Below are 25,115 nucleotides of genomic sequence, written 5' to 3' on the forward strand. Positions count from 1 at the left end.
TGTATATCAGTTATGGACATGGCAGACTTTTCTGGCTTGGACTTTGCTCTGTGAATGAATAACGCTGGAACTGACTGCAGGGGACTTGAATGTTAATAATAGCTGTATGTGTTTTTTTTGTTTGGTTTTTTTTGTTGTTGTTTTTTCACATGGTTAATAGCTACGGATTTTATGTTTGGATAATAAGGGAAAATGGTTATGTACACAAATTGGAAACTGGAAATATGTAAATGCTGAACTATGAGAACCAATAAATAAAAACTGAATAAAATAAAGAAGAGGGAACACGTTGCTAAATAATAACGCTAATAATTAACAAATAAATAATAAATCCTTTTTTTCTCATCTCTTTTTGTAGCCACTGATGTGAACACATTTCTGTTAATATTCCTATAAAAGCATAAATGAGATGCACTGGAGCTGCTGCACAAAACCCTATGCTCGTGAGGTATAAGCTCCAGGACCAGCAATAGCTGAATGAAATCGAATTCTCCCAGCAATTTGCATGGTGTAAGAGTAAATGCTCTTACTACAGCCTCCATTGATTTCAGAAGAAACGTTGGATTGATTTCTATTGTGTGCTGGGTATTACACAGCAGGGCATAAGTATTACATTACTGCAGGCTGCTAGACTAGCCCCAAAAATCCAGTGCATAATTCATAACTGGGACAAAAATAAAACAAACCATCATGGGCTCCTCCATCATGTGAAGTGCTGCATGGGTGTCCTACCGAGAGAGATAAGGAGAGAGAGGCTGAGAGTTTATTCTCTCCTCCAATCGCCTCCCATCATTACATCAACAGTGCTGCAGCGGGCTGCGGCGACCCCTCCTCGATTTGCACGAGTTCAGCTCTGCACTATTGCTCTGCACAACGAGGTAAGGGCTTACAGGACTCAAAAAAACATTCAGGTACGCGGAAACACGCATTATTGTAATGGCAGGGAATGGCTCATTTATAGGGCGAGGGCAAGGGGATGTGCAGCAGATAGTAGACGTGTGTGTGAGTGAGAGAAATGCTGTTCGCCTCAGTGTTCACTGGTCGTTGACTTGCTGTGTTTGGTGACAGTATTTCCCGATCCCGTCTGGAGCTCGCCATGTCGCTGTACCCGTCCCAGATGAAGGCGTTTAAAAGCGTCGAGCCCAAAACCCTCGGGGTGAGTCTCTTTTTCTAATCTTTTAGCTGTTCACCACAGAAAACCAGCCCATACCCGAATATAACTCTCCACTGTGTGATAACAAAGCAGCCAGCGACATCCTCGTGGTATCATTGAGGCTGTTCTGTTGTTTTTGCTCCTGAATGTGTTACGTGTAAAACACTCCTTGCCACTGGCATCACAACATCTGCCATGATGTGCTTTTTTTTTACAATTATAGCAGGGTCCCATGCCAAGGAAACGCCCATATCTGACGCACGCACGCAGACACACAAACAAACAAGCAGCACAGGACTGGAGCAGTGCCATCCATCTTCCACATTTCACACCTTGCTCTATCGCAGCACATTTCACACAAGAATCTGGAATGCAGTTAAGTCGCTGCAGCACTGAAATTCAGTCAGATTTCTGTATTCTGACAAAACCCCAACACATCTGTGTATTCCTGTTCATGTGAAGGCATTTCAGTTAGGAGCTCAATAACTCAATTATTTGCTAATGATATGTATTTGCATTTAAAGATGCACTAGGCAGTTTCCCTGAAGTGTCTGTCTCCAATATTGTACTTCATGTATCTAGCCAACAGAAGTTGTGCGTCTTAAATCATGGATAGTGTATTTACCTCTGGTGTGGGGTGATCTTTTATTTTATCTTTATTTATTCATTTTTAACCAACAGGTTTTCACAGACATAGAATGCACTTGTGATTATGCTATTGCTAAAACAATGCAATAAAATAAATCATATTCTTAATTTTACAGTTTATGTAATATTGCACTTTTAATGCTATTAATCTACATATCACATTTATCCAATTTTAGATCACATTATTGATTGCCCTCTGATCCCTTTGTTTAAATGCATCTGTTTTGAAACTGTTTCATTTTAACCTAGAAGGCACAAAATGACCATATCCTTTTGCAGCCTTTTAGACAGAAAAAGAACCTTGTTCAAAGATTCTTTAACAGTTTAATTATATTAATTTGGATCATATTCAGATTATAAAATGGCAAAATAAAAATTCATTAACACTCTTCCAATGTCACATATTTCTTTGTATAGAATATGATAGATGTTGATGTGTGTGTTCACTTCATAATAGGTCAAATGGCAAGTGCGGTTATGACACAGAAATCTATTTTTCTAAGTACCAGAGAACGAATGTCTGTATCAATCGATCTAATGCTAGAGATAAGATAGATACTCGACACCAGAGTAGTTCTTTAACTGTTGATCTTCTCTTTAGGCAGTGGAGATCATTATTGGCACGCTGGCAGTCACTCTGAGTACAATTGTCTATAAACTACACTATCACATCCAGCGGGAGATCATCATTCTCATCCTAAATGGTGCTCAGGTAAAGATGTGTCTCATCACAGCAATAGAGAATTAACCTGAATATACTGCTCAGTTTTACTTTCTGCTTTTTTCATGTTTGCTTCTTTTGTGTTTAAATTACAGCTCTCTGGCTTGTTCTTATATAATATAAATGCAGTGACATATGTTGAAATATTAAAAAGCTGTTTATATAAACATTCCAACCACTCTAAGTGTGACAAAATGATTTGTTTTGTGTTTTGTGCTGTGCTTTAATTCACAGCTCATTATCACTGGAATTGTCTTGGTGCACGCTGGCAGGAGGCCTACTAAATGTCTGGTATGACATACTAGGTTATCTAACATTAACTACTTGTTATGTTTATTTTATGTATATCACAAAAAAGTAAGTGTAAATAAAAAGTAAGTGTAAAACTACCCTGAGCATGTTTATGAAAAAATGCTAGGCATCTCACAAACACAAGCTTTTAACATATTATGTAGGAGCCTGCTGAGCAAGAGCAATACTGAACCTTGGACCACACAGTGCTGATTAAAAGCTGAAATCTTGCAACTTCAGCACCTTAGACAGCTCTGCCTTTTTTCTTTTTTCACTGGCAGAAAAAAAAGTAAATAGGGAAACACCATTTTTCAGCTATTGTCCAGTTTATCAAAACTTTTTAATCCATTACTTAAGCTTGCCAACACAGAGCTTCACTTTCCAACAATAATGATGTTAAGCTGAGTTTTTTTATCATAAAGGGAAGACCTCCTCCTGAATCTGCTGCTGCACCAGCATCTCGATATGCTTGAATGAAAATGCTAACTGCTGGATTCTAAGGCTGATTAATTGTGCCTGCAGTGACATCAAATGACAATCTCTCCTATTTTACATCATTTATAGTCGTGATTTCAGTGATGCTGTTATTTTCTGTATTTATTTAATATTTGTTATGTACTTTTGATGTTTGAGCGCTTGAGAAACATGTAAAAAATACTATAATCCCAATTTTGGAGCATCTCTATTGCTCCTTTTTTAATTCATTTTTATTCAGTTTTCAGAATATGACACAAGATTAAATAAACAATAATAAAGCAGATAAAAGGTTTTGTTCTTAGACTACAATATTTTATATAGAGACTAAATATTTCATTTTCTGCTTTTACAGGTGGGTATGAACATTGTTTTGCAGTTGCTGACTGCAGCATTTGATATTGTTGGATTTGGCCTCATGGCCAGGCATATACCTTTCCGCGGGGAGTCCTACTATTACAGAGACACAGAGGTAAACACCTGCTATACCTTATACTTCTTCTCTGTCCAATACAATTTTACTTTAAAAATACTAAGTCTCACTTTTAGACCGATTAACACAGATGTAACAAAAAATTGACAAGAAATATACTAGACAAATATGAAACCTATGATGGATATATTTATTTCCTGAGCACTGGCCTTGAACAGAAGACACTGGTTAGGTTGAGATGAACTACATTTGTGGATGCTGAGTTTAAATACAGTACATATTGTCTGTTTCTTAAAATGATGCTCAAATTGGAAAATGTTATACTTCCACAAATGTCTCGCCATTTGATATACAACCACATATAGATATCCACATTTCACCAGCTTGTGTCTTGAAAATGCGAAATGTGACTTTTAAATGTCTTATACATTAAAACACTGCACGGTTATTTTAGACATGGAATGCAGTTGGAAAAGAAAATTTAGAAAGAATTCATTAGAAATTAAAGAGTAGAATTTATAGTAAGGTTTCAGAAAGCTGTGAGAAAGGTGTGACTCCAGGCTCTGCCCTGCTCCTTTCAGTGGTGTTGTGACCCACTCCATTCAGTTTGGGCTTGCTGTGGAGAAGGGGAGAAAGGGGGCCATAAGGAGGTGAGTTGTATTCTGTGCTTTAATGTCCAGTAACCCTTTTATATGCATTTGTGGCCAGTATATTCTTCAAATGGAGGGAAAAGTCCATTTAAATTAATAACATCCTGGCAATAGTAGTTATGTCTACATGCTTTGGGCTTATGTAATCAGCTTTTAAAATTTAAGGGCATGGAGTGGGTAAAGGCTCATTATGAGCCAATTTTATAATGCAATGAATTGTTTTGACATTGCACTTTTAAATGAAGTATAACATTTTCCAGTGTTCCATCTGAGCATCATATATTGTTGCATTAAGTCTCTTTCTAAGCCCCACAAATTGTTTAATAGGAGTCTAAAAATGTTCTGTGTTGATTTACTGCTCTGCTATTTACTATACAACTCTGCTTAATCCATAAAATGCTTATCACATTCAGTTTTGCATTTATGTTGTGAATTTTTATCTGCAGTTTTTGGTGAATGGGATTTTGGGCACTCTGATTGGTTCTTTGGTGCTGGCGTGTATTATCGGGTTGGTGGTAGCCCTTTTCGGAGTATATGCTCTGTCTGTCAGTGCTATTAAGGTAAGCACATATTGCAGTCAGTGAAGATTCGGTACTGTGCCAAACTCAGAGTCTACTCTCCAATCATTTTCAGTCAGACTGTCCATGAGTACAAATTATTAATTTGGAGGCCATTAGACATTTGATAATCCACCAACATAATAAAAAGAAGAAAGCCAAAGTAAACTAAGTGAAAATGCAGGAGATTCTAATACAGATACAATACAATAGAAACCAATTAGACAGGCTGTAACTGCAGGCATTCCTGTTCATCCTTATACTGTGAAAAGACAACTCATGGCTATGGATCTAATCAGATTGTATACATACATGCAGTTAAAAAGAAAATATTTTTATGCCTGGAGATGAAAGAAACTTAATGGTGGTATGTAACTTTGTAGAGTACTATATCATTCATTCATTCCTTCATTATCTGCAACCACTTATCATTGCAGTACTCTAACCCGGCAATTTATGTCATTTCTATGTTTTTATTTATTTCCTCTGCTTGCCTGCAGGAGATGACACCCATTCCCAACGCCACACCAAACCCACAATATGGTGCTGGAGGACAGGCTAAGCCTGTAATGAATGCTGGGAACTGACACTACAAAGGACACTCACAAGATCAACAATTTTAGCACAGTTTCACACCAATCAAAAAGAGGACTCTTTCACCTACAAAACACACAGGTTAAAAAAAAAAACTTTTGTGACTGTAAGCAATTTCTATGTAGGTTAATGGCTAGCTGTTTACTGTTCGGCTGTTTCTCACCTCCAAACGTGTAAGATTTTGATAGCTTAGCTATAGCTGCTAGAACTGCATTCATTTTGCACTAATATGCAGTGGTTTCTTTGCATGAGAAAACCAATGTAGTAGCAACAATTAGAAATAGAACGAATGCTGTATGATTGTAAGAGGTCTTATAGAACTGTTCAACAATGTCAAAATTAGAAATCTAAGTATTTCTCAGTGCTGGACTACAACTGCTTGAAGAACATAGAAGAACTATGAAGAGGTATGATATATTAAAATGGTGCACATTTGATTACTGTAAGTCTTTCCTGTAGTCATGTAGTATATCATTTGCATGAAACATCTGGCATGTCTTAAACACTGCAAAATGGTAAAATACTGAACAACATTTATCAAGCTTTTCCTCAAAACAGAAGAATTGGGCCCAGCAATGACTCTATCTGGTCAACTAAAAATCACAATGATGCATTAATACATGTTAAATCACCATTAGTATATTTTAAAGAACATTTTAATATGCAAATAACAGGTAGTGTATGCAGCAGGTAGTGTTTGCTGTCAGGCAGCTCCAGGTTGTAGGTTTTAGCCCTGCTACGGGTGACTGTCTGTGAGGAGTTTGGTATGTTCTCCCAGTGTTCACGTGGGTTTCCTCTGCGTGCTCTGGTTTCCTTCCACAGTTCAAAAAGTGAGTGACTCAAAATTGTCCGTAGGTGTGACTGTGTGAGTGAATGTGTGAGTGTGTGTCACCCTGTGAAGGACAGGTGCCCCCTCAAGGGTGTGTTCCAGCCTTGTTCCCAGTGATTCCGGGTATGCTCCGGACATACCGTGACTCTGAACTGGATAAGCAATTACAGACAATGAATGAATGAATGAATGAATGAATGAATGAATGAATGAATGATTTTGCTATTTAAAGAAGAGTTGAAATATATTGCCAAAGAAAGAAAGCTTGATAAATGTTACCTAGTGTACTCTAGAAGACACATTTGAAATAGGGTGTGTTTCTAATGGGGAGGAACAAAATTAGAATCATCTAAGTGTTAACACCAAAAAATTATTGGCATTGCTTGGCTTTTTTTGTCATCTTATTTTATCTTTACTGATACTTCAGGAAAGCTATGATGACTGCCAACTTTGTAAGTGCCACCACTTGTGACCAAAATTATGGACACTCTAAAAACAAATAGTTAGAGGTTGAACCCTCTCTAAGGGCTCAACTGGTGTTGTAAAATCCTCTTGTGGAAGCATGTGTTGTCAGTTCACAATACTGTTTGTGTCAGTATATCATTGCCTTTATGACAGCATGTGAGATTTACATCGTGCCTGTATTATATGACCTCTTTATATGTAGTGATGTAAAAATGTAGGCAGTTTCATGTGTGTTTATGGATGATTGATAATTAAAATAAACAAATTACTAGAATTGTTTTTATTTTGGCTTTCTTAATTGCAAGAAAGTAATGTAAAGACAAGCAGAACTTTGTAGAAGAGTTATCTGTTTAAAATATTTGTTTGGTTAATATATAATAAATACATTGATATCAGATCTATTTAGGGGTGGGGACTGTTAGCTACTGTTGTTCGGGTAATGTGGTTATAAAGCTCTCAACTGACCCTAAACAATGAATTAAAATTCTGTCCATTTTCATCTTAATGTCTTAATTGTGGATTTATTTTGGTATTAATAGTTTTACACTCAGAATTATACCAGCTATGAATTTTATCACATAGTTCATTGCAGATTAATCTACAAACACTAATAATTAGGGCTTTTCATTAAGCATGCTATTTATTCAACAAATCTATAAAATCAAGGAAAATATCTGGAAATAACTTTGTTCTTCACACTAGTTCACAACATATGTAGCACATTTTAGGAAAAACAGTCCTTGTACCGAGTTTATGTCTTTGCATTTATTGTAAATATATGTCATTTTATACAAGCTTGCCACACTTATTGAGAAGATGAAATAATATAAATAATAATAACTTTAGGTGCTTAAGATTTTTGCACATTATTGTATATATTTATTTTAAAGGCCCTTGTGAACTTGAAGGCTGCATAAGTTGTGATCTCTGGCTATATGCAAATGTTATACACATTTATAATTATTTATACAAAATAACTATCGCTGGTATCTATTTTAATTTTGTTTCTATATGACATTTAATTATTTATTTTATTTTATAACTAATCTGTAACTTTTATTATGAAATGTCCGGCGCCATTTTTTTGCAGGAGGGCGTCTGTTTCTGACAGTTGAGAGAAGTATATACAGCAGAATTTTCATTACATTTTCGACAGATTTCAATCAGAATTCTATTGATTTGTAGAAGACTGATGTCTGATGTTGGGTTGTGCGTTATTTTTTTAAGTAGTTGGTTACAATCTTGTTAATATGTCGTGTCTTGGCCGCAGAGGTGGTATAATCGCTGTTTTTGGTTGAATGAGGCTCTGAATAAATGCTGTTGAATGTGTATTAATTATGGAGAGGGTGAGGAAGATCCTGGTGCACTTGTCTAAGGAGAGCTCAGCGCCGCAGTGCGCCCGCTTTGTTGAGGTCTGTTCTGAAAAAGAGCCGCTGTCACGGTGTATAAACTTTCTCAACACACTTTTAATCATCATGAGGCTATTGACTTGTAACTATTTTTCTTCTGTTTTAGAGCATTACTGGACACTTCGCGGGAAATGTTGAGGATCAAGCAACTGTGAGCTGCTCTCTGGAGAATAATCGGTTTATTTTGTGTGAGGGGAGTCATGAGGGGGGCGTTCCTCTAAAGGTTAGATTTCAAATCACCATTAGAATGTATTTAACTAGCATCACTGTGTCAGCATGACCCCTCAGTAATTAAAGACAATCCCTTAAGGCACCTTTTAATTAATTTAGAAAAAAGTTTAAAACACTATTTTCTTTTTTTTCTTTTAAATTCTAAAAGTGTTATTTTGATGAACGGGAATGTGTGTGTAGGAGTTTAGCTGATGACCTAAAATAAATTTTAACTATTTAAACATTCAGGATGTTTGACTGTCAGATATTGCAGTGAAATCCCACAAAGCAGAAATCCTTCCAGGCCCAGGGTACTCTATAGTCTAGAACAGGGAACGCTGATTTGTCCTCTAGTAAATTCCATAATCAGAAATGTTTGTTCAATGTTTTATTTTTATAAATATTCACTTCATGCTATTACCAATTCCTGTAATGTTTTGTTGTCTATGTAGTCAATAAAATGTGATTTTCAAATATTTTTTTTTAATTCTTTATTTTTCCTTTTTATAAGAATTGTAAGATTTTACTTGTGTTTTTGATAAATGTATCATCCTTTGTAATACCTATTTAAAAATAAATTATATAGTAAAAAAAAATAAGTAAGCCTTTTTGCCTGTAGAGGGCGTCCTTCTGCCCAATCAAACTCCTGTCTCACTCAGAGGCCTCCTCCCTTCCTCCCGACACTCTGAGCCGAGGGGTGGATGTGGGCGTGGCCTTGTTGCTGGAGACATCCAATCAGAGGCTGTTACTGACCCGGCGGGCTGCCACTCTCAGGATCTTCCCTAATGTGTGGGTCCCGCCCGGTGAGTGTGGCGCTGCAGACGTTTTATCTTGATTTATCAAAGATGCATAAAAATGATTTCAGATTGGGATGAGCTGAGTCATTGGACTTTTATTCAGTGTATGCCAGCCATGGCTCATTTATATCTCATTTACATGAAACCCAATCTTATTCATGCTTATCTTTTAGTAGTGAGCCAGTGAATAGATGAAATCATGGGAATCATGAGGAAAGGCTGTGATACTGTTGTGAGGTTGAGAAATACGTGCACTGCTCCTGACATGATTTTGTAGTGTTATGATTTGCCCAATGTATTATGATTAAACACTATTTTGCAGTGTATTAAATAGAGATGTGAATGTCAGTATAATTTAATCAAATTTCACAACATTAATTGATTAATAAGCCGTTAATTTTACCCTCGTACCATAGCAGTTGGACAGCTGAAGAGTATATTGTGTAACTGGCAAGGGTAGCTTTACTCTTCTTTGGTTTGGGGCAAAAGAGCAGAACTGCAGAGCAGTGCACTGGCTGACTGTCTACAACCATTTAATCATTTAGACGGCTCTGCATTAGAGGCAGGGCGAAAATCTATAACCCCAGGAACCTGGAACTGTGTGACAGTAACGCTACCTGTTGTGCCACCATTTTCTCACTTCTCATTCTAGTTTTTATGTTTATTATCTGACCCTAATACAATGAAAATATCTTACACTTACTTCATGAGAGGGTACTATGTAACTTGGGTATTGACAGAGAAAAGTACAACGAAAACCCTGTCTCAGACCTGAAACTGCCTTACTAAATCATGTATAAAATATCACAATGACATTAGCTGTACATTTCCTACTATGAATTGTGTAATAGTCTATTATTCTTTTATTGCTTGAATAATTCTGTGAAAATTAATAAAATATACTTTTGCTGATATAAGCAGAAAATTATAAATTTCAAATTAAAAAATATAAGCTTTATAAACTGCAAGTTGACTGAAGAAGGCTATTACATGCCCATTATTACTGATCCCAAGTTGAGTCCCCTGATTAATACTGATGTATTGAAATGACAGATCTCAAAAAATTATAAAAATACAAGGGCCCTTTTCAAGTGGCAGCAAAATGACTAATGATAGAGTAGAATTTACCATATAAAAATGTAGTTCTTATTTTCTGCAGGTGGTCATGTGGAACTGGATGAAAAGGTACACACAATACCTCCATTTCTTGTATTAACAGTAATTTTATGTATTTTATTTATTTGACAATGATTCCTTACCCGCTTCTCTATGTCCCCTTTGTGTTAGCTGTTGGATGCTGGCCTGAGAGAGCTGAGGGAAGAGACTGGTCTCAAACTCAACCCTGCAGACATCTCCGCTACTCGACTGCTAGGCCTTTGGGAGGTGGGCTCAAATTGCTGAGTGGACACTCATTTTAGAGATGTGGGACTAACATGTGTCACACTGTAGAAACTTGCTGGATATTCACATAATGTAAAAATACTATCACAACAAATTATTGATAAAAACAAAAAATATCCCCTGGGATGTATATGGAGTACTGAAAATGCTGCACAGAAGCTGTGGTCCATGGGTGATTGTGAACACAATGTTTTAGTGTTTTAGGGTCTCAGACATCAACTTTTCGTCTGTAACATTGTGTTCTTGTGCGAAAGTCATCCAGAAGATTTTGTGCTAATCTGAATTTAAATTAATGACTTTATTTTAAAGAAAAACATTTGATTTTGATTACCTTAATGCTCAGCTGGCTACCCCTCTATTCTCTAGTCTGTGTATCCACCCATGCTCTCCAATGGACTGCCAAAGAGGCATCATATCGTCATCTACATCTTGGTGTCCACTTACTTTACACACCTGCAATTGAAGGTACTGTAGTACTGATTTAGGATCAGGTGATATTAAATATTAGTTAGCCTACATTGTGCTAATAAATATAATAAAATTATTGGCAGTAAGTGTCAAAAACTCTATGATTCTGTCTAAAATCTATGATTCTATCTAATATATGATTACTGTATAAATGGATTTATATTTTACAGCCAGTCTGGTTTAAGAACATATGTCTACATTTTATAAGTATCTGTATTTCTTTCTCTGATAGTCCTTACTGAGGCCAGAGCCTAAAGAGGTGAGTGGATGTGTGTGGGCTGATGTGGGTCTGGTCAAGGCCATTGTGTCTGCTGTGGATGGAGAGGAAAATTCTGTCCATATACCAGCTGATCTGCCTCATTCTGTCAGGTATACCAGATTCTTACTGATTCATCTGTTACTTCGTGACATTGTTGTTTTGATAAGAAAATCTTGTATCTCAGATATGTTTCACATAAAAACAACACACTTTGCATTTCAGGAAAATGATCACTCTTTATATCAAAAGTGTATTCTAAATAAACATTTCTTGATACATAAACAATCAAGAACTTAAAACTGCCAAAGTAGATTATGATCGAATGATCTCTGTGCAGGTGATAGCAGTGCTGTTGATGTTGTCTGTGTTGTTGTATTGCAGTGTGATGGATGTGTCTCCAGTAGGTGAGCTTAGTGAGTCCACATTGCCGGTGTTAGTGTTCTGTAACCGAGCTCCAGCCAAGGGAGAAGACGTGGAGCGAGTTAGCACTGGAACCAAGTATGCTTTAGAGCTCTGGCTGCAGACCCTGGGAGCTAGTGGTGAAAAGAACTAAAACAGAAGACTCTTCTTTCCGCTCTCGTCTGTGAAAGTGCCTTGTCATAGCATTATCTGCTAGTTATGTAGTTTGTATATTTTCTGAACCCAAACATGCATCCAGTATTTTTTTTACCTGCTAGTCTTACTTTCACTGAGGTTTTTTTAATAGTAATATTTGTAAGTGTTGCCTGAAAGATGTGATTAAGACCTGTAATTAATACCCAATTCTTTTCTTCAAATCAGTAATCTATTAGATTATGCTATAAATTTTTAAAGTTTGTTTTAGCCACAGGAGGGCACTAAACACTGCTGTCTCTTCAACACTATGTGAAATATATAGTTAACAACATGAAGATAGAAGGAGTCCAAGGCAACAAATACATGCTCATAAACAATTTAGGAAATCCAAAAGTATTATTAGTGAATGTATTCTGCTCAAATACATGTTATTTTTCTTTACAGAAATCAGAAACTTATTGTACAGCATAAAGTTACGTGTTCTTGTAGAGTGCCATCTTTTATGATTGAATTGGCACATTGTCAAAGCATAAACTATATTACAAAGGCCAAGCTTGCTGACTAATTGTGTTGACTAATTGCCTTGCAATGATTTTGACCACTCCTGTATTGTACAAGTGTTATTTGGGTCAGTGTTCAACTGACAGCCTGTGGTTTCTTATGAGCTAAAAAGCCTAAGCTGTTACTGAACTCTGGAATATATTAAGGAAAAAAAATCACAGAATTTTCCAATAAACATACCTTAAATTTGGCGTGCACAAAACTTGATTCTGATGTCATGCAAATTAATAATTTGTGTGTGGGTTGTTTTGGGGTTTTTTCACATTCAGAGTAATTTCATGCAAAGCTGAATGTAGGGTACTACACTGTATGTCACAGAATAAAAATACATGATTTTTTAAATATATATAATTTAATAATTATTTCATATCAATGTTTAAAATGTAAGCAAAGCCTTCCAGATCGATAGATTGATTCCATGCCTTGTTTTAGAGAGCCACACTGTTTTTTTTAATATTTAACATCTTTAAATATTTATGAAAAACAACTGTTATTTTACAAAAGTTTAAAAATGGACATCTATCCTTCAAAATATCATTAAAATAAATAATTTCAAGAGGATGATGTAAGCTGAAACTGTAAGTTTACAGTTATTTCTTTTAAAACTGGACAGAAGTAGATAGCTGTAAGTCATTTGTATTGTTTTGGTTTTATAAATGGCTTGTAAATGTACACTTTTGTAAATTGGAATTTTTAAATTCTCTTTTTATCTTATGTTGAATTGCCTGATTGTTTTATATATTGCTTAAAAAAGTCTAATATGATATGTTTACTTTGCTTCTTTAATTATGTATATAGTTCCAGGAATGAAGCCCAGACTGCATTGTTTGTTAACCTTAAGCCATTTTTATCAGACCTTGGTGAAATAAAACAATACCTTCCCTCTGACAGCACTAATGAGAGTCACACATCGGAAATTATTCATTCATTATCTGTAACCGCTTATCCAGTTCAGGGTCGTGGTGGGTCCAGAGCCTACCTGGAATCATTGGGCGCAAGGCGGGAATACACCCTGGAGGGGGCGCCAGTCCTTCACAGGGCAACACACACACATTCATGGACACTTTTGAGTCGCCAATCCACCTACCTACGTGTGTTTTTGGACTGTGGGAAGAAACTGGAGCACCCGGAGGAAACCCACGCGGACAACACACCTCCTCACATACAGTCACCAGGAGCGGGAATCGAACCCACAACTTCCAGGCCCCTGGAGCTGTGTGACTGTGACACTACCTGTTGTGCCACCGTGCCGCCCACATCAGAAATCAGTCATTAAAAAAATTCACTCACTGAACTGTGCATGTGAACATTATTAGAAAATTGTTTGCTGAACCAAGTGCTGGTTGAGTCTCAGTAACATAACTTTTGTAAAAATGCAGTGCAGTGAAGTAATATTTCACAAAATCACATTTACACAGATTTCTTGTATATATCAAATGTAATTAAATAGCAAAAATATAGTTAGTGTACAAGATTTGGTTCTTTGGTTTAACAGTGGAACTATGAAACACTGGAAATGTGTTGGCCAGTGGACTCTGAAATAAGGGAAATACCTGAGTTGGATTTTCTGATGAGGCAGTCATTTAAACTAAGGAATCATGTTGTACAGGAAGGAGGCTTTAAGCACTCCTTCCTGTACAGCATGATTTTATGTAGACCTGATGCTAATTATTCAGGGTTCTTTTCCTTTTATGCACATTACATGAAGCAGACATCTTGGTTATTTTCCTGAAATTTTCTCATGTCGCACCACGTGTGTAACCAGTGAGTAATCCTTAGAGGTTTTGTTTTCCTTCAAAATCCAACAAACAACAACCAATAAGTGCTTAATCATATTGTGCGCCACTATTTATCAGTCTCAGCTCCACCTGGCCTGGACCTGCCTAGGTGTAACGGAGTGTGATAACAGATATGCAATAAGTCACAAGATGACGCTTCAACAGAAAATATAAGTGAGATTCCTTTTTTTTCCTTTGTGTAATCTGTAACTATTTTAATATTTTCTTTTCTATTTTAGCATCTACTATATTAGTTCCAGAAATCCACAATTAAAATATCGTTCTATGGTCAACAAACTGTGGACAGCTTTTTATCCAACATTTCCCCCATTGCTGAAGTTGGCAAAAAAAATCAAACTGGGGATTTGATTCCATTCAGCCACAAGATTATTAGTCTGGAACATAAACACCATGCCAGATCATCCCAGTTGTACTGAAATAGGTGCAACAGGTGCACCTTTAAAAATGCAATTCACAGTGTCCGCAAAGTTATGGGCATATATTTAAAATATGTTAACTTATTCATATGTTACATGTTCTTGCTTGGTTTCATAGAAACATAAATACATATATGTTCCCTATATGCATACTCTATACATACTAATATTTTGCAGCACACAACCTACGAATAATTTTTAGTTTTCAGGGGTTTTCCATTACACTAGGAGGATTGTGCCTAGCATATTTCATTGACCTCTGTAGGTTAATTTTTTTTCAGAATTATTTTCTGATCTATGACAACAGCATTTGCTTATTTATACCTCAATTCCCTAAATGTGTTTACTTTTCTAATACTGGACTAGAGGGGAATCTCTGAGTTAGTTCAGTATGCACAATGGCATATTTCTGTTAGCCCTGAGAATCACTAACACAGGGGTGAAGTAATGTGGACACACACCTCATCTTTTGTAATGTATGGCAGTCCAGCAGGATAAAATTAATTTCCTTTTTACTTATATAGGAATTTATTTTGTTGCATGTTCTTCTTTTGTGCCCAGCTTCATAACATATTTTGCCCTTAACAGTAAATTACCATCCAGTAGTAACTGAACAAAAACAACAAAGTCTTTCTGAAGCAAGTTCATTCATTTATTTATACAATCAGAATGTATATATATATATATATATATACACTAGCATTATCAGTTAAAGAATATTGAAGGAAAATTATGCTGTCTTGTGAAATATTGCTGTCACATGCATGTCAGTTTACAGTACATTAGTGTAATCAGTATGACTCGGGCTATTGCAACCTTAATATTGCAGGAAAGCATATGTTTGAGTTTGGTATTACAGTCTGAGGACTGTGATGTGTTTTCCAGACAAAAAGGAAGGCTGTTAGAACAGTACAATGAGAGAACAGGGAGCCAGCCACAGCCCCTGAATGAATAAATGAGTAAATTGTGACTTGACTTTCATCATTGCATCATTGCATTCAAATGTTTTCCATTTATCTTTAAATCATCAATAGCTGCTGCATCACTGGTTCACTACGTACATCCCAGTCCGGGTTTTTGGTGGTTTCTCAGAATCTGAGTCCTGCTGATAGAGATAAAGAAATAAAAAGTATTATAATACTACATAAACAAGACTTATTCTACATCTCTTTAAAGATAATGTATTTAAATCTATGAATACATGGGAAGTAATGCATTTGCATAAACTTATGTACAAAGATGTACATGAAAATGACATTTACAGCATTTGGCACCATTTTATTTCTGCCCAATCTGGGAAGAGAAACCCACTACACTATACCATACACTTCATGTAGTGATTGTTTATTTTTAAATTTTAAACATGTGAAAAAATGCTTTTTGTTTAGGTCAAGACTCCCTTTCCATGACTTGCTGTATGTGAACTTGCCACAATGCGACTAGCAGGCAGTCTTTCAAGTAAACAATAAAAGACCTCTTTGTGTAAAGGAACTGGAGCAATGGTCTAAAATGACTTCAAGCACAGCCATAGCATAATCATTATGCAGTGTAATGCAATATGTATCAAGTAAATACTTATTTCTAATGCAAAATTAAATAAAATATTTTTCACCACTATTCAGTTTTTTACGAAACATACAAATCCATTTAAAAATAAAAAGCTGGAACATTTTGTAAAATACAATCAATACCAGAGTCTGTGATGTGTTCATTCTCTTGAAGCTATTTTTAAACTGAAAAGACACAAAGAAAAATTTTCACTGATGTTTTCATTGAACATCTGAATTTAATTTTGGATCCCATTTCCAAAAAGGGTTGGGACACTCAGCAAAATGTAAATAAAACAAAATGCAAAGATGTGCAACTAATGTAAACCCTATATTTAATTGAAAATATATATATAAAAAAAGCATTTTAGATGTTGAAGCTGACAAAGTTTATTGTTTTTTGAAAAATATTTGACATATTTTATATTCATGCCAGCAACATATTCCAAAAGAGTTGGGACAGCGGAAGGTTAATAACTGTTTTGCATTAACTCTTCATTTTAACAACAATCTGTAATCATTTGAGGATCTGAGGCAACCATTTGCTCTATTTGTGAAACTGAGATGTTTCCCCATTTTATCTTCATATAGGATTTCACCTACTCAATAGCTTGGGGTTGCTGTTACAGAGGGTTTGTGTTTCATAATGCACCAGTTATTTTCAGTGGGTGACAGGTCTGAATTAGTTTAGCACTAGACTCATTTAGGAGCCATATAGTAGTGCATGCTGAATGTGGATTGTTCTTATCTTAATTAAATAATCAAGGACTTCACTGGAAATTACATTGTTTAGGTGGCAGCATGTTGCTCCAATACCTCTATATATTATTCAGCATTAATGGTGCCTTCACAGATGTGCAAGTCACCCATGCCAGGTGAAGTAATGCACCCCTATACCATCAAGGATATTTATTACACTTATTAGAAGCTGGATGGTCCCTCTCCTTTTTTGCCCAGAGGACATGGCATTCATGATTTCCATTTCCTTTCAAGGGGAAACGTTTTAAATGTAGTTCATATATAATTTTCCTTTGTTCAGCAGAACTACATTCAAGTTGTTAGGTGTCATTTTGGGGTGAAATGACAAATTTTAAAGCTCAGATTATCACAGGGCCAATAATATGCACTAGCTAATTTAAGATACCAAATCATTTTAACCAATGTCTGAAATGTGACATGATATTGCAGCATTTATGACAGATTACACTTACAACATAAGCCATTATAAATGTTTATATCTTCATGAATGTTTTCATCATGAGCTGTTTATTACAAGAGATTTGTCTGTTACAAAGAAGGTACTTTGGATTAATTCCATTTAAGAATTCTTTTGGTTCCCTAAAGAACCTTTCAGTGGTTGTTTCCCTAAAGGGATGCTGCTTCATTTATGGCTTCCTCCTAGGAAATCTCTTGCTCTCTTGGCTGCTGGGGCTGATCAGCAGACAGTGCAGTGTGGAGTCTGATAAGATGGCAGCTCCAGGGCAGTTGGGGAAACAGAAGCTCAGAGCAGGAGTAGAGTTTCCCACGCTTCAGGTTACTCCGTCAAAGCTGCCCCACACAATGAGAGGCCTATACAGCTCTGAGGGAAGTGAGTCTGCTCAGTAATAGCAACCAGTTTTGCCTACTACTGAGCAGCGTTTGTGCCGGCATGTTTTACATGGATGGAGATGGAGGGGGAGAATGCTAATTCCATGCAAGTAGGCTACTGTTACCTCTACATTAACCCTTTCAAATTAAGCACATAGTAACAAACCCATAATCCCTTTTTGTTTCTGTTAACACTCAAGCTTTAAAAGGTTTTCCAGAATCTTCACAATTACGGCTCATAAATGGCCCTTTAATTGGCTGAATGGTTTTAGAAAATTTCTTTATGAATGCTTACATTCTTCACACTTTATTAAATTTACTTAAAACTTTGGAACCCTTCCATTCTTAAAGGAATATAATTATTTGCTATGTCAGTTAGCATTATGTGATCTTACTGTAACTGTCCATGATCAGTAGAGTTCAATAAAATGGTTCCTCACCCTCATACATAAGACTTTAGGGAACCTAGATCTAGCTTTGTGGCATCTTAATTTTTAAATGATGTACACTTCAATAAACCTTATTACATAAATTTGACTATCACCAGTCAAAAGTAAAATGAAAACAAATTTTTGTGATACATTTCATTCATGTGGAGCACCAGACATGAGTCTATTAAATTCAAAGCACATTTTCAGTGTAATCACTGAATTCACTTAAAAGAACATTACGTAATATGTTTACCTTAAAATTACAGCTTCAAAATCATTGTGATGCTTCACTGACCTGTAATGGGGAGAACAGAGCCTCTGTTGTTGTTGTTACTCTGGGCTCAACACTGCAGTAATGGCATTATGTAACTTTTGGAGGAGAGCAGGAAAGCACCCTCCTCCCTATTGATTTAAGTACAGTGTGGTAAAAGTGAATTACACTAAAAGGAGCCACCCCCCCCCCCCCCCCTCAAAAAAATAAAAAGTGTTCCTTTAATGAAAAAAATGCAGTAAGTGCAGTGGCTCAGTCTGGTGTGTTTCTTGTAGTGTTGTCATATAAACAATAAAGCCCAGGGCTGAGGTGCCCATGGAGGTTCACTCACCAGTGGTTTGCTGTTTTGCGAGTCATACGTGCTGTGTGTGGAGTACATAGGAATGTCAGGGTTATAGTAGCCTGGAGGATCTGGATCAGACACGTTCATGAAGCCTTGCCGTCTCCACCAACAGCACCAACACAGAAGCTGTGAGGAGGAGCAGGCTTCATTTATGTTTCAGCAAAACAATACAGTTTTCCTCACCAGCACCTTTAAAAATTAAAGTTCTTAAATGATGCTTGGTTTACAGGACAAACCTTTAATAATTTGAATAATGTATGGGAAACTGGTTTTGTGCCTTCTATTAATCATGTGGCTTATTATGTACGTTTACATGGAAATCGATGCAAAGAGTTATTTAGTCACTAAGTTTTGAGTGTAAGTCTGGAGTTAATAACTTTACTGGAAGTCAATTGGCAGAGTATTCATTAAGTGGGAGCTCTTTGGAACTTATACATTTTTCTCATACCACAGCTCAAAGATTGTATCTAAGGTGCATTATTTTAACACTATGTGGAACATTTGCTTTGAAGACTAACTATAAACAGTGAATTTGAGTGCATTAAATAATATCACAGTCACACTGATGTACAAAAAGCATTTTATAGGGGATTTCAAGCAATTTATACAGAAATAGGGCAACAGGATCTTCAGTATATTACAGCATGCCCAATGCAATATCTCCATAATCAGTCAAATGTCTTGAAAGAACATTAAAGTACTATTGTATGATCTTTACTGTTGTGAATGCTTTAATTGGGAGTCTATGTAAGACTCACCAGTAGTATGAAGAGGAGAAGGAGGAGGAAGAGTATGATGGCAGCCAACACCAGCAGGGCCACACCCCAGCCAGGGACTCCTTGCTGTTTTGCTGTGGCTAGGACAGTGGAGCTAAAAGAAGAATGGGTTGTTGGGGTTGTGTCTGACCCTCCTGGGCCTGAGGGCTTCTTGGTTACCCCAGGACCGCTGGAGACACTGGAAGCTGAATGATTGGAAGCTGTTGTGCTGAAATGACTAGGGTGCTCTGTGAGGATGGTGTTGACTGTTTTATTTGGCGTATCATAGTGATGAGTGGAGCTTTTGATTGGATGTACAGTTGTGTCATTCCAGTGTGTTTCGTTATTGGAGTTATTGGATTGTGAGATTGCAGAATTGACAAGTCCAGTTAAAGTGTGACTCTGTGGTTGACTAGAGGTGTGAGATGTCAGATCTGTGTTTGAAGTGGTGATTGAGGCATTTATAGTAGTATGTATAGAGGGCATTATGGAGGTGTGTGTGGAAGTGTGTGTAGGGGAGTGTGTGAAGGTCTCTGCAGAAGAGTGTGGGGATGTCAAGCTGTTATTCATGGTGTGTGCAGTTGTGGTGCTTGTAGTGCTACTGGTGACTGAGTAAGTGGTACTGTTTATATCAGCTAGCTCCAGAGGAAGTGTGGCAGGTGTGGGTTCTTGATCTGCAAACATGTCAAAATCATACAGATTATAAGAAAAAACACATCCATATATTTCACATGAACAGTACATGCATTTCTATGCAAAAATTTCCCTTATCATATCATGTTTTGTTGTTTTTCTAGAGTGGAAACAAATAAACACAAATGAACACATCCCTTGTAGGAAAAAACAAATCTCAAAAAACAAATCTGCAAAATGGAAAATGTTTAGGAAAATGGGCTTTTTTTTCTTTACATTCTAAATGTAAGGTAACATTGTTTATAATTACATTTTTGGAAGTCAATTTGGAAGCTTATATTTTGGCTGACATCATGAAAATTCAACACGATATAAAAAAATGACACATTGTGTCTACTTATGCAAATCTGCGTTCCTTATGAAAGAAATCTATAGCACAAAATAAAGAACTTTTCAAAATAAAGAACAATTTCAAAAATAAATATTTTTTAGGAATACTGTTAAATCTGAAAACAATTTACAACAAATATATAATATGTATAAAGGTTTTAAGATTTTAAGGTTCATCATTTTGTAGGGTTTATTTTATTTTCCCTAGTATATTATATGCAGTAACCTATATGGGATACTGGGTCTTTTTTTTCCAAGTACAAAAACAGATTCTGTCAAACAATCATCATTAGGAATGTGTTTTACCTGCAGTGTAGCTGATGTTTAGATCAAGGACTGCAGATGGCCGACGTTTGTAATTTAATACAAATATATTTTTCACAAGATGCTCATTTATTTGGTTACTGCCAAACAGGGCAGTGGAAGAAGCAATCACTGATCCATTGCTAAAGACAAATAAAATTGCATGTTAAAAATGACCTGAACAGCTGTGGTTTAATTTCTTGTCCTATATTTAGTACAAATACTTCAGTTTATGTCATTAAATAAAAGGGTGAGACAAAATATCCAGGTCATTTTTTATCAAAAGAACATGCCAGGTTTAGGCTTCATATTTTTTTCTATATACAGAATAAATCATATGGACAAAGTTTTTTTTAGAAAGCTGTTCATCCAACATTCCTTCTTAAATTAAATGTATAACTAGAGAGAGTTTAAGAATATATGCTGGAACATTTAAGTGAGGAGTTGATGCCATTCAGCCATGAGAATATAAGTCAGGTCAGGTACTGATGGTGGGTGCTTAGTTCTGGACAACAAACACTGCTCCAGCTCAACTCAGATTACTGAATTGGGCTCCCATACTCCAGAGTGGGCCACACTCCTGCTGTTTCACAGCAGCACATTGCATCCAACCTACAGCATATTACATCCAAATACAGCTGGCATTGAGCATAATGGCCTAAACTGATGTGTGGCACCCACAGAGCTTCATATTTTGTTTCAAGGAGATTATATTGGTTTTTTTTTTTAAAGGAGATTATACAGCTACACACATCTGAAGGTCTTTGGCAACAATGTGTGCACTTTTAAGTAATCATACTCTGTATTTGGTATGTACAGAATTTGAATATGTACTGTATATATGTACTTATTTTATCTTAAATAATGTATTAATGGGATGTGGTGGAATATTTCAAATCTGTGTTATGTCTATTTGAAACACAATTACCTGAAAGTCATCTCTGAAATGCCTTCGTACTGAAGCAATGGTGTTGCACTGTAAGTGTTGAAAAACTGGACAGAGGGAGGAAACTTAAACATTCATGTAGTGGATAATACATAAAGCTCATTGATGTTTTAATAAACTGCTACTAACATATTCACATTATGACATTATGATATTCACAGTTGACCTGTCTGGCTGCTCAGAAAAAAGCATCTGTTTAGTGTTTTATGAGTCACCACGTCCTGTTTGGACTGCTGTTATCAGAAGCTTGGGTGTGAGGAAAAGGCATCTTACCACATTCTCCACCTCTCCCCGCAGCATTCTGTAGTGAGGGGATTGCTTGTCCGTGAGTGAGTCATTGTAAATCCTGTTGGTGATTTTGAGGCCAATAATAACGGCAGATAACTCTGCAGATGTCGTATTACCTCCAGGAGATACGGTGACACTGTCTGGCAAAACAACACCTGCAGAGAGACAGATTTACCTCCATCAGAACGCATTACATCTGCAGTAGCCAATAAACGTTTCATTGCTTTTTTCATTATATGTAGTCAGTAACAGATGGTACACTTGGGTCTGATTCCCACCTTTGGCAGGAACACCATCCTATACTAACAAGATTCCTTGGGCCATTCTGCATTCACCTGATTTTGTAACATGATTAACATTGCATGATGCTTTAAGACTCTCTGTGAAATGCCATAATTGTAAATGTTAGTTTTATAAAATATCCCAAACTGTTCTCTTTCTCCAATACAATAATTTGAATACACTCCAAGACACTCTCTTTCCCCAATACACTTTAATACAGTATTCATTTTATGTCTATACACCTGTATAATTACATGTCTCTAGTTCATGTTTAATTTATTTTCCCATACATGATCATATTCAAATAAATGTTGTATTTCCAATTGGCATCAAAAACCTTACCTTTGAAGGTCAATGAAAACATATTTTTCCCAAGTAATTTTTGACCATTTCTGTTTTTCCATTTATTATGCAGATAATGTAATGTAAAAACTTATTTTGGCCAATGACAACACGAACAAAATTTCACATTAAGCAAAGTACTGGGAAAGTTGTGAAATGTAAATCTGAATTTGCACTGTGTTGAAATGATCAAACACTGAAGTGAATTGATATTAAATAAAAGAATATACCATTAAATGAACATTTTGGTTTTGATTTAAAATAAAAGGAGAGCATACTTTAAATGAGTGAATTTTGGTGAAAACATCAGAATGAAATTACTCCCATCACTGTACTTTATGTTCCTACATTCTTTGTTTGTTTTTGAGCTTTGAGAGATGTTTAATGGACCAATGCTCCACACACAGGTTTAAAATCACACAAAGAATCCAAACTCAAAAGAGATTACATTTCAGTTGAACATGAAATTGTCAGATTAATTCATTTGCTGGCTTTGTCTGATTCCTTGATGGGAAAAAAACAGTTAAATACACATTTGTCTTACCTGAAAATAACACAATGAACCCATAAATCCAAATCAGATACTTTTCCTTCATAATGTTCAGCTTAATGAAGTCCTAATCCTTCAGCCTGTGCACTGTGCTGCTCAGGATTAGTAATAAAGCAGTGCTTTGGTCCCAGTGTCTCACTATAGGAATGAACAGTCTCTTTATTGTTGGAGCACCTGAGCAGGTACTGCAGTGGGGAGGGACTCAAACAGAGCTTAATCACTGCTCCACTTTTTCTCTTATTTACTTTCAACAGCACTCCAAATAACACCATCTGCGTACAAGTTGAGAAAAGTTTAGATTATTTTGTGTAATGCAATTAATCAGAAGCTGTGAATTGTTAATACACTTAAACCTTTAATCAACTAACAAATGTACAGAGAACTGATTTCCACTGTTTTCACTGACCAATATGATTGACAGCCATTTAGTAAATTTAAACAAATTTAAAATATTGTCTTACGTTTACCTGTACTTTTACACAGAATGTTGGAGAGAGCAAATCAATGCTGTGCAATGAAAAACTTCATAAAATAGTAAATTTACAGAAGAAGGACTAAACCTTCTAAACTTTCAGTGGAAATCAATGTAAAAAGATTTTATTTCAATTGCTTGTCCGTGAGTGAGTTTTTGTGAATCTGAATGGTGATTCTGATGCCAATAATAAAGGCAGATAATTGCAGATGTCATATTACCTCCAGGAGACAGAGTGACACTGTCTGGCAAAACAATACCTGCAGAGAGACAGATTTACCTCCATCCATGTTTCTCTCCAACACATTGTAAAATTACCATGTTTACCAGCCATCAATTTCATCACAATTCTTCTTCTGAGAATTGATACTAATTGTGGCACATTTCTGAGAAAAATGATTGCCCTTTGTTGCTTAATACAAGTCTTCAGCTACTCAACAGTTCATGGCCTCATTAAATGTTATTACAGATTGACAGAGTTCCCTAAACACCCTGCAGCACCCTAAACATGTTACCCCAGATGTAGCATGACAACATTTTTTTCTCTGCTCAGCATTTGGCATACAGTTCAGTACAGGAGCCTTGTGTTTTGAGTAGTGTCACATGGATACAGATTACAATGTTCTTTCCAGCCACCTCTCATCTATTGTCCACTGCAGTGGTATTTAAACTCTGGCTAGCCTTAAGGGTGGAGGTAGGGTGGGGTTGTTAAAACTTAGCATGCAGCAGCATCAGGAATTGTGTCCTCTATGCTCTGCGCCTTCCTCAAAAAATGAATTATTGTTTTTTGTAGCAAATAAACAGGTAAGATATGGGAGATGTGAATTCAGATAGAAATAATAAGATCAGACAAGCACTGAATTTGGCAAAAAAAAAAAAGTTTGATTTGCAGTGAGGGTATCATGGCCAAGTTCATATGATCAGGGAGTGATGTAAAATTATTAGTTTGGATCACAACAATCACTTCAATTCATGCTAAAATATTTGCAGGATTTATACTCCTTTAACTGAAGCCATTGCAGTGAGCATGGTCACTTTAGGCCTTTAGGCTTGGGACCAAAGGATCGCCAGTTCAATTTCCGGTAACAGGCAGGAACGATAGTTTAGTTGGAGTGAAGGAACAGCACTAACTCCTACCTCAGCATTCATACCAAGTGAGTAAGGCACCTAACCCCTGGCTCCTCTTTGGGTGCTGGGATGTCTGCCTGCAAATCCAGGTGTGAGTGTGTGTGTGTGTGTGTGTGTGTATTCACTGTCTTTACTGTATGTCCTTTTGTGTTTAGGG

The 25,115-nt window shown here is 36.3% G+C and overlaps 2 protein-coding genes across 4 annotated transcripts; both read left to right on the forward strand.

The window, feature by feature from the left end:
• Positions 1-731: 731 nt before the first annotated feature.
• si:dkey-7j14.5 (uncharacterized protein LOC556563 homolog) lies at positions 732-7,300 on the forward strand. Of its 3 annotated transcripts, none has more exons than XM_066683369.1 (8): positions 732-878; positions 1,069-1,156; positions 2,403-2,513; positions 2,757-2,813; positions 3,643-3,759; positions 4,302-4,370; positions 4,817-4,930; positions 5,428-7,300. In XM_066683369.1, the coding sequence occupies exons 2-8, from the start codon at positions 1,097-1,099 to the stop codon at positions 5,512-5,514; spliced, it is 615 nt and encodes a 204-aa protein (XP_066539466.1). In that variant the 5' UTR covers positions 732-878; positions 1,069-1,096; the 3' UTR covers positions 5,515-7,300. The 3 variants fall into 3 exon arrangements, with proteins under 3 accessions (XP_066539466.1, XP_066539468.1, XP_066539467.1); XM_066683370.1 differs by lacking the exon at positions 732-878 and adding an exon at positions 893-911; XM_066683371.1 differs by lacking the exon at positions 4,302-4,370.
• Positions 7,301-7,900: 600 nt separating this feature from the next.
• Positions 7,901-13,708, forward strand: nudt17 (nudix (nucleoside diphosphate linked moiety X)-type motif 17). Its single transcript, XM_066683308.1, has 8 exons — positions 7,901-8,227; positions 8,331-8,447; positions 9,054-9,237; positions 10,391-10,416; positions 10,519-10,614; positions 10,999-11,097; positions 11,333-11,469; positions 11,741-13,708. The coding sequence occupies exons 1-8, from the start codon at positions 8,153-8,155 to the stop codon at positions 11,910-11,912; spliced, it is 906 nt and encodes a 301-aa protein (XP_066539405.1). The 5' UTR covers positions 7,901-8,152; the 3' UTR covers positions 11,913-13,708.
• Positions 13,709-25,115: the final 11,407 nt, after the last annotated feature.

Source organism: Hoplias malabaricus, chromosome 10, assembly GCF_029633855.1.
Source record: "Hoplias malabaricus isolate fHopMal1 chromosome 10, fHopMal1.hap1, whole genome shotgun sequence".
Lineage (NCBI taxonomy): Eukaryota > Metazoa > Chordata > Actinopteri > Characiformes > Erythrinidae > Hoplias > Hoplias malabaricus.

Coding starts and splice junctions, on each gene's coding strand:
- nudt17 (XM_066683308.1), top strand. CDS start 8,153: ATGGAGAGGGTGAGGAAGATCCTGGTGCACTTGTCTAAGGAGAGCTCA. Junction 8,448..9,053: donor AGGGGGGCGTTCCTCTAAAG/GTTAGATTTCAA, acceptor TTTTGCCTGTAG/AGGGCGTCCTTCTGCCCAAT. Junction 10,615..10,998: donor GACTGCTAGGCCTTTGGGAG/GTGGGCTCAAAT, acceptor TCTATTCTCTAG/TCTGTGTATCCACCCATGCT.
- si:dkey-7j14.5 (XM_066683369.1), top strand. CDS start 1,097: ATGTCGCTGTACCCGTCCCAGATGAAGGCGTTTAAAAGCGTCGAGCCC. Junction 2,514..2,756: donor TCATCCTAAATGGTGCTCAG/GTAAAGATGTGT, acceptor TTTAATTCACAG/CTCATTATCACTGGAATTGT. Junction 2,814..3,642: donor GGAGGCCTACTAAATGTCTG/GTATGACATACT, acceptor CTGCTTTTACAG/GTGGGTATGAACATTGTTTT.